This window comes from Solenopsis invicta, chromosome 9 (genome assembly GCF_016802725.1).
Source record: "Solenopsis invicta isolate M01_SB chromosome 9, UNIL_Sinv_3.0, whole genome shotgun sequence".
Lineage (NCBI taxonomy): Eukaryota > Metazoa > Arthropoda > Insecta > Hymenoptera > Formicidae > Solenopsis > Solenopsis invicta.
Window position 1 is genome coordinate 1,113,719 of NC_052672.1, and position 12,711 is coordinate 1,126,429.

Consider the following 12,711-nt stretch of genomic DNA (forward strand, 5'->3'; position numbering starts at 1 on the left):
TTGGTCGACCCACCGGAAGATCAGAAGGTAATAGATAATCGTTGGGTGTATAAAATTAAATTTTGCACAGACGGTAGCATCGAGCGCTTCAAGGCGAGATTGGTCGTGCGTGGTTTTACCCAGGAATATGGGATTGATTACCGTGAAACATTCAGTCCGGTGGTCAAATTCACATCGATTCGGGCCATCCTAGCATTGGCAGCGTCAAAGCGGATGTCACTCAGGCAATTCGACGTAAAAACTGCGTTCTTAAATGGAGACTTGGAGGAGGACGTCTTCATGAAGCAGCCGATTGGTTATGACGATGGAAGTGGACGAGTATGCAAGCTAGCCAAAAGCTTGTATGGTTTGAAGCAGGCTTCACGCTGTTGGAACCGTAAGTTTACATCGTTCATAACAAAATTCAATTTCAAGGTCAGTGAATCGGACCCATGTGTGTTCGTATGCAACGGCAAGGATGGAATAATGGTTCTGGCAATTTACGTGGACGATGGGCTCATCGCATCGGAAAACCAAGAGGCCATTTTGCCGGTGATTGATCATTTGCGAAAGGAATTCGAGATTAAAGTATCCGACGTAGGATGTTTTTTGGGACTCGAAGTCGATCAACGATCGGACGGATCAATTCAGGTCAATCAACGGGCATACGCACGGAAAATACTGCAGCGTTTTGGCATGATGGACTGTCATGCAGTATCTACACCACTGGATGCTGGACAGAATCTGAGCGATTTTGAGGCGGATGGAGAAGTTACTTTTCCGTACAGAGAGGCGGTAGGCAGCTTGATGTATTTGGCTGTGGCAACGCGACCGGACATCACCTTCGCAGTCGGAAATGTCAGCCGATACTTGGAAAAGCCGGCCGAGGCGCATGTGAATGCCGTCAAGCGCATTCTGAAGTACGTGAGAGGTACCTTGAACATGGGAATACTCTTCGAGGGAGCCAACGATCTGACGTTCTGCGGCTACAGTGACGCGGATTATGCAGGTGACAAACAAACCGCAAGATCGACATCAGGATATGTTTTTCTGCTCGGCGGAGGTATCATCAGCTGGGGTTCGGAGCGTCAAAAATCAGTGGCGTTGTCAACAACCGAATCTGAATACATGGCAGCGTCGCATGCCATAAAAGAATTGATATGGCTAAAGCAATTGCTGTCGGAGCTGCTCCAAGTCGAGATGGATACGCCAAAATTTTACATGGACTGCCAGAGTGCAATTCGGCTTGTGAGGAATCCGGAGTTTCACAAGAGGACCAAACATATCAATGTTCGATACCACTTCATTCGTGAGAAGTTCGAGGAAGGCGAATTCGAACTAAGATATATTTCAACGAATGAGCAGTGTGCAGACATTATGACAAAGACATTGCCAAGAGCAAGACATCAATTTCTTCGTACATTAATGAGCGTAGTTTAATTCGGAAATTAATTGTTCTTTTGTTTTGTCATTTTTGCACAACGTGGTAGAATTAATGTGTAACTTGCAACTAAAAGTGGGAGTATTGAGTTATTAAATACGCGTCAATTTCCGTTCGGTTTTAGTTCAAGTTCTCTTTTTTGTAAGGTGGCATTCCCACTTTTCTGCATGTAGACATAGTGGTGGGAGTTAGGCTGGATTTTCTGTTGCCTGAGACTGAGCGCCCTGAGTGGCACTTCCTTTTCTGATTTCTGACAATAAAGACGTATTGTAACATTCACTAGGGAGTCTTTGAGTGTCTATTATTTAAACATTAACACGTTCCATATCACACAACGCGACAATCTCAATAGCATATACTCTGTCTAAAGTTAGAATACTATATTAGTGCTGTGGAAAAGAAGTTCCTGCGCAAGGTCTGAAATAGATTATAAAACACATCAATTTTCAGTTTTATATACTTTGAGTTAATCAAAAATATCTCATATTTTTCTTGTTATATAATTACGTACATAATTAATCTTGTTAGTTAATTTAAGATTTATTAACTGAACACTAAGAACGATACTAGTTTCAACTTTGCTTGATCTTTTTCAATCGGTTTTAAATAAATTACTAGATTTTAAACAATTGTTACCAACTCAACAACGACATTGCTATTTAACCGCACTTTTTATCAAAATATTAATAACATAAATGAAAGTCACTTTACAAGAGTAAATTATTCATATAATAAATTTCAGTCTAGCTTTTGAAACGAAATCCATGATTGAATCTCTTCGAGTAAAATTAGAAATCTGCTATCTTCCTCGTGCCATTATTTTGAATCTTGCTGTTAGAAATAGACTAACAGTATAATTCGTGCAGATGTCATGGTTAAAATTACTCTTCGAGTAATATCAACATGTCAATTTAGAAATCTAATTACAATAACAATTAATCAATTAATATAATCTTTATTGTTTAACATAAATAAGACAAAAAGAGAACGTTTACTTAACAATTTGCGGTTGAAAATACAATATTAATGTAATCCTGTGTCTACTCTGGTAATATATGTAACTAATAATTTATAATAGTAAAATAATCGATCAGATTGTGCGTTTATTTTAGTGGTTTGTAACATAATGGGTCAAAGTTATAAGCTATGATGATACATAGGTTATGCAAAAATAAAAATATGTTTATTATTGTTCAAAATATCATACGTTACAAAATTGTAACTTGAAATTTTGTCTAGTAAATTAAAATAAATTTTGTTTAGCAAATTTGCGTTTTCGTCGGCATTAATACTATTTTTTGAGACTTAGGGGTCGATTCTGTAGCCTTAACGATGTCGTTATGGAATCGTTGCGCAGATTTTTTGTATAAAGTAATAGCTGCGCAATGATACCATAACAACATCGTTAAGGTTACAGAATCGACCCCTTAATGTGGATCATTTCCGATATTAATCATTTGTGATATCTTAGCTCAAAATCTAAAATTTCCACATTATTCCAATTAAACATATGATTAAATTCTTAGTAGTTCTTAGTGGTTCAGCTAATGAATCTTAAATTAACTAAGATTAATTTTTTACATTTTTGTTTTGTGTTTGTCACTGTCCCTTCTAATAAATTGATATTATTATATTACAATAACGAGCAGGATAATATAATATAATATAAAGATAAAAATATTTTTAATGTAGGTATGGGATGCTACTGGACATCAACTATATAGCAGTAATATCGGTGATCATCCTGTAACAGCAATTAGCTGGTGTCATTCTTCCGGAAATTATTTTGCTGTTGGATCTTTTAATACAATTAAGCTTTGCGATAAAAATGGGGTAAGATTCATTTTATAATGTATATACATATGCATGCAACTGTCAGCTCACCTTCAGAATACGTAGTCCTTTTTCCATATTAAAGGGAGATTGTATTCAAAAGGATAACATTATTTTACTTTTTGTCTGATATTACATGAAAGGATGTGTAAAAGTGGTTGATTTTTGCCAACCAGCAAGTAAAAATGTTTTTTTTTCTTTTTTTATAGTTTTTAGGCTATAAAATCATGTGATGTAATTTTCTATAAATATAAAAAAAATATGAGCAAATGTAAGAGAAGTGTGTGAAATAAGCACAGATATACTATAAAAAACAGACAATATTATACATAATAATCTTTTTTACCGAATGTTCTAACCCTTAAAAATTATCAAATACATGCCATTTTATTGAGATAGAGTTTAAATATAAAAGAAAATAAATCAATAAGATTAACATTTTTTAAATGTCCAAATGTAAATATACTTTATACGTTGATTAATGTACATCTTTAAAACATTTGTATTAAATCCATGGACGTTTGGACCAAATAGAAACCAAATCTGGATGTCGTGTGCTGTCTGGACTAATGAAGCTTTAGTATATAAGAAATACTTATTTAAAAATTTTTTGAGAAATATAACGAAATAATATCAACACGAGCTGACACTGGATGTTTGTGTGTATAATAATTTTATTATTACAATCTCCAATTTATGCACACCGAATATTTTATCGGTTTTTAAAACACATTACATGAAGCTGGAATCTGAGCTGTAACATATTAAATTGATGAGCAATTTAATAATTTATGCTAAGCATCTATAAGACTCTTAATCCTTTTTTTAATCTCAGAAAAAACTGAAAAAATTTATTGTGAAAAATAACACCTCAGTCAGAAATCGAATCTGGGACTTCCCAACTTTCCGGGGCGAGGGTCTATTTATAGTGAGCTTTGAATACTGTGTTAAGGATTAATTCTAAGCCACATATCTACTTGAATTACTCGCTCACATACGCACAACCTACTTATTACTATTCTAAGCCGCATACTTAACCCTAGCTCCCCACATATATTTTTGGTTCTTTTCCTTCTCATCTATAGGATTTGTAAGACCGTGTAATTTTGACACTCTATATCCCTAATGAAAACGCATATTTTTTAGCTCATAATATATAAAATCGATACCTCAAAGTTTGATAAAGATAATAAACGAGACCCGAATAAAAAATATTTTATTTTCAAGTAATTACAATTTTTAGAAAAAAATTGTGTTGCAAAAATTTGCAAAAATGAGTACTTTGAGTTAAAAAAAAATTGAAATTTTAAGTTAAAGCAAATAAAACCAGTGTATTTTTTTAGTTGATCCTTTGAATTAACAAAAAAAAATAGTTTGATATAAATCCAAAAAGTTTAATTATTTGAAGTACTGAAAATCGACATTTTTGAAAAATCGGCATTAATTTTACACTAATGAATAAAATTTTATTATTTGAATAATATAACATGATAGATAAAGGGTTGTAATAAATAAATATTATTATTGTACATAATTAATGAGCATGTATTACAATGCACGTAATAATGTGTATAAATTAATCCTCAGTCGATTCACTGGGTTTCATACACCCAGGCTGTTCACAAAAATGCTTGGCATTCATAAACGTAACGATTGGGGGACAGGGATCGGAGAATATTTCAATTAATATCTCCATTACTGATTTATCGTGATAGCAAGTTAACAAGTGAAACTAAGTAAATTAATAGCATTTTATATAGTTTTGGATTTTATTTTTATACTCTGATCAACGAGAGACTGGTCCGTCTTTACATATGCTACGCATATGTAAAAAGACAGCGCAATGGGCAAATGAAAAGAAGTTGGGAAAAATGTTCTATTTAAATAAATAATGAAATGTAATTTATAGTATTTGTTCTTTTTTTAAGTTTTATAATTGAAAACAAATGATTTCTTCTATTAATTTATGTTTTTTTACACTGAAAAATTACTTGACTTTATCTTGCATAATAAACATACTTTTTGAAAATAATCGAAATAACATTTTATTTTTTTCTTAAAATACGTTTGATTACCTTTCAAAATTTGTCGAAAAATTCTTTTTAATAATTTTCCTTTCGAAACTATGAATTTAAAAAGAAACCGTTTTTTGCAAGTTTATTTTCACTTTTCGTGAATATTTCGAATATATTCAACTTCTCGATTTTCGCACCTATTTATTTTTTTTCTTGACCTTTTAGCGTATCAACTAAAAAAAAATTGTTTAAATTCTATACATTACATTAGAGTGATGAACTAAGAAAAAAAAGGGAGGAAATTCCTCCCTTTCAATCATATTCCTCCCTTCCTCTCTTTTGCCATAAAAATTGTAGAAATTTCTCCCTTTTCAAAATTGTTAAATGAAAACAATTGTTTCCATTTAAAAATTTTCTTTATTCTCTGTTCTCAATTTATTAATAAATTGAGAATAGAGAATAGCAAAAATCTTTGTAGTTTTGCCTTGTAATACAGATAATCATTGCTAGCTAATCAAAAACATTGTGACAAAGATAGATACCTTACGTTCATACAACTTTCTTTTTTACCTAAATAGGCTGTCTTCGAAAATTGTACTCGTCGAGTAGAGTTACTTTGAGTGACCAATTAGGACGAAGAAATATTAAAATTTCTTGATATTCTAAAGGTTGTGTGGATGGTGCAATACAATTTTAAGGATGTGCAATATCAGGACTTTTACAACAATGTTGTAAATAATAAAAAATTGTTAAACTTTTGCAAGACAAAAGCTAAATATAAAGACAACGAAGAAAACGAATATTGAAAAGACTTTTTATTTTAAAAGTTATTTTAAAAATGTTTTATTTTTTTTTTTAGTTAATTGTTTTGTTTAAAAGACTGCGAGAAAGTACATTAAATATGTGATTAAATATTATTAGGGTCAGTCAAATGAAAACGAGACAAACTGTATAACGAGCATGGCGCGGATGTTGGTAACGCTTTTCTGTGTGTTCTGACCCTAATATTTTCAGTTAAATATAATTTTAAAAAATGTGTAAAAAATGTTTTTGTTTTTCTTCAGTTATCAACTAATAAAATTGATGTTTCCCATTTTCCTCCCTTTTATTCTCTTTTAACGAAAAATTCCCTCTCTTTTCAATTTTGGAGTTGGTCACTCTACATTACATATAAAGATATACGCAATTAAAAATTGTTGGGGCGACATACACCCATATGTGACAAAATATCGAATCCGCTATAGTGTGTCAGCTGAGAATTAATGTTCATGACGTTTTCATAAAAATTGAATTTCAATTTTTCAGATAGTAGCAATTTTTATAGTCTACATATAATTTACATACATTTTAATAGAAATATTAATTTATTTTGATAATAAAAGATTCATATTTTTTACTTGTAACTAAAGTTAAATTAAAAATTTAATTAAATAAATAAACAAATAATATAAACGGAATGCAATGTAACCTTTAATGGTTACAGCTAGCTCTGTTGATATTTATTTATGTGATGAACCTTTTCATATTTACTAAACTGCGCGCCAAATAGATTTTCGGCCAATTTCAACAAGTAAACCTACCTTTTGGGCACTCAGCGATTTTAAAGAAACTTGGCATACTTGCAGAGTATCAAAAAATAATAGACACGTATTTTTTTATATTTGCAATGATACAGATTTAAGGGTAGAAACAATTCGTAGACACAAATACGAGACACAAATATTTCAATCCTTACAGTTTAGCTCACGATTAGAGCTATTTCTAGAGGAATTTTAGAGATGATAAGAGGATATCATGTTTTTAAATATAATAAGTAATAAGTAATTCTGCTATGTTTTCACATCTGCATTTTTTGCCATGAATTTGTATATACATTCAATACTTATGAATTTTCTTATCATGTTTTAGTGGTCACATTCCATGGAAAAAGTAAATACTGGAAGCATTTACAGTATAGCTTGGTCCAGCGATAGTACACAAGTTGCTATAGCATGCAGTAATGGACAACTTTTGACTGGACACGTCATAGATAGGTAAGTTACAATGCATTTAACTTAAAAGGATTGTATAAGATCGTTAGTATTTAAATACAAAAATAGAAAAATTTTAAGCTTTTTTTATATTTAAATAACGAGAAAGGCTATGTCGGTTAAAGTGTTTTTGTCTTTCCCAACAGATTTTTGTGCTCAATAATTTTATAAGTGAATTTATAAACATTTACAAGATTCCCTAAATTTCTTCTGCATACTTAAAACATTTTTTAAAAAAGAACCCAGAAATGTAATATCACGAAAATTAAATTGCTAATCAATTTAATAATTTTTATGCATTATTAATTTTGATGCTTACAAGCATCTTTATTATTCCCCTTTATCTCGAAAAAATATAAAGAATTTATTGCGAAAAATATTACGTCGCGCAGGTTTTGAACCTGGATCTTCCATGCGGATGTCTTAACCAGCTTGGGAGAGTCCCAGATGCGCACAAACCCGATCGGACACCACCAATCACGTAATCTAATCTAATCCAACCAACGGAAATACTCTAGGCATCGGCCTATAATTGGTGGTGTCCAATTGGGCTTGTGCGCATCTGGGACCCTCCCTATAATTATATGTTCAAATATAGTCTTTACGCACAGTAAAGTTTCTAAATATCATATTTTTGTCTTTTATTGGTTACAGCCGTTTTATACAGATACATCCAAACTTTTGATTACCTTACTTATAATTCTTCCATATATAGACTGCAGTACTGAAAATCTGTAATATATGAGGGGCGATCCAAAAATAAGGTTACAAAGTCTGCAGTGAAGAGGAAACGTTTTATTCAGAAAAATCAATGTACTTTGAATTATGTTCTTAGCATTATTTTTTGATATAGTTGCCATAACTGTTTAAGTGCACTTATCGCTTCTTGGGATGAGGTTGAAAATTCCTTACTCATAAAATTCTTGTCCTTGCTTTTTCAGCCAAGTTGTCGCGAAGTCTTTTATCTCCTTGTTTGAAGCGAATCGTCGGCCTCCTAAGTGCTCCTTGAAGTAAGGAAACAGGTGAAAGTTACTTGGAGCGAGGTCCGGGTTGTAGGGAGGGTGGTCGATGACGTTCCAGCGAAACTGCTTCAACAGGTTTGTGTTCTTGTGTACCGTATGGAGCCGCGCATTGTCTTGAAGGAGGAGACACCCTCGGTAAGAAGTACTGGCCGTTTCCTCCTGATTACTTCGCGCTTTCTAAGATCTTGTAGTATCGGTCAGCGATCACCGTGTGTCCTTTTTCCAAAAAACTCCACGAGTAAGACATTGGCGCTGTTGAAGCAATTCCGCTGGAACGTCATCGACCACCCTTCTTACATCCCGGACCTCGCTCCAAGTGACTTTCACCTGTTTCTTTACTTCAAGGAACACTTAGGAGGCCGGCAATTCGCTTTAAACAAAGAGGTAAAAAACTTCGCGACAACTTGGCTGAAAGAAGGACAAGAATTTTATGAGAAGGGAATTTTTAACCTTATCTCACGAAGCGACAAGTGCTTAAACAGCTATGGCAACTATGTCAAAAAATAATATTAAGGGATAGGCTAGGGATATAATTCAAAGTAGATACATTGGTTTTTCTAAATAAAACGTTCTTTCTTCATTGAAGGCTTTGTAACCTTATTTTTGGATCGTCTCTCGTATGTATAATGTATAATGTACTGTGAATTATAGATTAGCAATAAAACTATCAATTAACTTATTGAGTAACTATTTTGATATAAAAACTTTTAAAAAAGAGACTGTATTAGACCTGTTAAAACATCAGTATGCCTAAGATCCACATTATCAAAATGTCATGTTATTAAACTTTGCATAACTCGAAATGGGTATAGCCAAATAAAAAGTTAAATAACAAACAAATACTCAGTTGGTCAATAAAAGATTGCAACAGGGTGCAACATTTTTTTCGATGATTTTCGGAATTCTTCGGATTTCTTTGTTTTATCTAGTATAATTTACGTCCGAATTATTTTAACAGTTATCCTAACTGCTTAATTAACTGCTATAAATCCAGAGATAGTGGCTTATATTATCAAATTTTTTTTGCATTTTGAAAAGAGGGAATTATAGCAATCTGGTGCAACCTTTTATTGACCGTCTGTATACATAGCGTCTATCATGTGATAATACGCTTAAAAAATACGCTTTAAAAAAGTGAGGAAGAATGTATAATAATTAAATGTTAAAATGTATCTTGGAAAGTATGGTCGAAATATTAGACAGTAAAACAAATATCGGTTATTGTGTATTAGCATAATATCTCCACTACATAATAATAGGTTACTAAATAAATAAATAAATAATTACTAGAATTCCTCCTAATATAATAAAAAAGATAATATCCGTGATTATATTACCTCTATACGGCCATAGAGAAGAAGAGGGTAATATGGCATTTATTTTTATTTTGTTGAATAACTTTGTTTCTAATTAATATTTTGTATTGAAACTTTTTTAACAATTTTGTATTAAAACTTTTTGAAACAATTATAGTGTCAAAATGTTGTTTAACAGATTCTACATTTAAAATAATGAAATATTTCTTACTTAGGACGTGATTTATAAAAATGTGACACACTGCATAATCGCTGGAAGAAAAAAAGTGGTGGTGATATGGCTATCCCAAAAATAATTTTTAAAAATTGGTTTAGTTTAAAAAAAAAATGTTTTGTTACAAAATTATATATTTTTAATTTTTTATTGTTTAGAATTTTCCTGTGTTTAGAGACTAGAGATATCTCTCATTAGAAATATCATTTTATCTCTGTTTAACATTAAACGACAAACATAAAATGATATCTCTGACGTTTCTAAACACCACCTTTTAAAGTAACAATTGATTTATCAAAGAAATATTTCGACATGAAAATTTTGCTTAAAAAACCATATTAATAAAATCTCATGTTATTGTTTAACTTCGTATAACTTGATGTGTACAATTGAATAAAAAGTTAAATAACGAGTGTACATACATTCATGTGGTCATACACAAGTTTAAAAACAATGAGGAAGTATCTGTAGTTAAATACTAAAGTGTATTTTGAAAAAGTTTAGAAGTACCTTTAAAAGTAAAAATAACTTATAACAATTGTCAGCTATTGTGTGTTGGCATATTAGCGCCAGTAAAAAGCGACTACTAAATGTATTGTTGTACTCGACGAGACGAGCACACAGTTCACTCGCGCAAAGACACTCGTTCTCACGACGCGAAAGACACTCTTTTATAAAAAGAAAGACTAACTTTAATCTAATAACTTTGTACAAATAAATTGTGGCGGAATTATTCAAAATATCTTGTGACAGTTCCGCGTCCCAGAACAGAATAAAAGCCGGCCGCGCTTCTTTTATCAAATTGATCGATCTTCTTTTGGCCAGCTTCTCAAGTTCAGCCGAAAAGTGAGCATAATTAATAATAGTATAATTTCATAAGCAATTGTTAGAATTTGTCACCTATCAACAGAAATAACAAAGATAGCCATAATGTCCACAATAGCCATAACCATCTTCTTCTCTAATATCACTTTCTCCTTTACTATTATAATACTTTAAACTAAAAATATTTACAAATTTTTGTTTTAATAAAATAGAAGATTAGAATGGGATAATTATGAAGCTACATTGATAAGAAAAAAGGTAATCGAGGTTAGAGAAGTTGGTAACGAAGTTCGTGAAATGTTAGAAATCTCTGATCGTGTTGTACACCTCGAATTTGGCTTTGGTCACTTGGTTGTCATCACACCTGCTCAATGTCATGTGTACTCTGTGACAAATTGGAATACACCAGCGATATTTAATTTGAAAAGAAGTACTATTTCTGCTGTTCTTCTTGCACAAAAGTAAGTATTATTAAATTCAAAATAATATATTATATTATTAATTATATTATTAAATAATTATTGATACGTATTATACACAGTGACGTTTTTAATTAAAGTTTTATTTTTATTCTTAATAGAAATTTTATTTATAGCTTTAAAGGTTCAGAAAAAAATTGGTTTTATTTTTAATTTTTTTGCGGATTTTTTCTTTTTCTAAAGTCAGAGAAAATTCATTGACCAAATTTACGGGAATTCGTAAAACCTGCTACATTTGCTTTTTTTTGTAAAGAAAATGATTGGGATTTTAACTCATGACATTACGTGTTCAATATAATATTGCCTCAATAAGGATACTGCACGCATTCAATACAAACAGTATTAACTGCCGTATTATAAAGTTCTCACAATTTATAATTAAAATGAATGACAAGTTGGAAGCGAGATTTTCGCCAAAAGCAACAAAAAGTATAACATATTGCAACTGCAATATGTTTTACACTGCAATATGTTTTTTCGTTGCTCTTAGCCATGGTATAAGAGTATTCTCTTACACCGTGTTCTTGGCATATGCGAAAATCTCACACCCAATTCGTCATTCATTTTAATCATAACTGAATTTTAGATTACGTTTTTTGTGACAATGTAAATATCAATATGCTGTACAATTTAAAAGTGAAAAGTGTACTATGGTGATCTCATTCGTATCAAGATTATTTTGTTTTACAGTATATGATTTTTTGAGGGGGTAATCACTTTTGAATTTCGGTGTACAACCCGCTAGAAGTTTGTTGAATTCCTTGAAGTCTGATGAAGTCCGGCGTAGTCCAATGAAATCCGGTACAATTTGATGAAATTTTGTTATACCGTGAAATTTTGGTTTTTATAATAAATTTTTGGTTGAAATCAGTTAATCAGTTATTAAAGAGGGATTTTTGATGATCTTATTTTTAGATCTTTTAGCAATTGCAATAAATTCCATTGAATTCCGACGAAAGTTCGATGAAGTCCATTGAAGTCCTTAGTCCAGTGTACATTTATTTTCTGAGTGATTACCCTCTCGGATTTTTTAATCCTAACTTACTACAATTGTTTTCCATTATTCCAATTTTTATAGCTCCATGGGATTTTATTTCTATCATGGAAGTTAAATAGATCTCCATTAAACATCCATTGAACCTCGAAAAGTCATAGCATTATATGATTTTTCACTCTTGTTAGCAAGAATATTTTTTGAAAGCAAGTCTCCAAAATTAAATTCCAGATTAAAAGAAAATAAAACATATTTAATAATTTTATTGAAATTCAATTGAATTTGAAATTTGAACTTTTATGACCATTTTCATACTTAAATTGTGTTGAAATTTTTCTGCTAATTTCTCTGCAATTTTATCATATATTTCTGCACAATTTCTGTACAAAGTAGCCCAATTTTAAGACAAACAGCGGAAAAATGTGCAAAAAAATTGCAGAAAAATATTTTCGTTTAAGATGTCGTTAATTGCGGTTACAAATGACGTTATTAGTACGTCATCAATTGGGAAATCTGTTTGATGTCAATGATAGGTGAAAGGTATAACGTTGTAAATACATCGC

The 12,711-nt window shown here is 31.4% G+C and overlaps 1 protein-coding gene across 5 annotated transcripts in view; it reads left to right on the forward strand.

The window, feature by feature from the left end:
* LOC105196846 (intraflagellar transport protein 80 homolog) overlaps positions 1 to 12,711 on the forward strand; it is a 38,775-nt gene that overhangs the window by 12,746 nt on the left and 13,318 nt on the right. For all 5 annotated transcript variants that reach the window (XR_005575501.1, XR_005575499.1, XR_005575500.1 and 2 more), the window contains exons 6-8: positions 3,113 to 3,253; positions 7,177 to 7,301; positions 10,888 to 11,136. Coding sequence is in view for 1 of the 5 variants with exons in the window: in XM_026139174.2 (XP_025994959.1) it covers positions 3,113 to 3,253; positions 7,177 to 7,301; positions 10,888 to 11,136 (515 nt within the window). In the remaining 4 variants the exon portion in view is untranslated. The remainder of the gene's footprint in view (positions 1 to 3,112; positions 3,254 to 7,176; positions 7,302 to 10,887; positions 11,137 to 12,711) is intronic.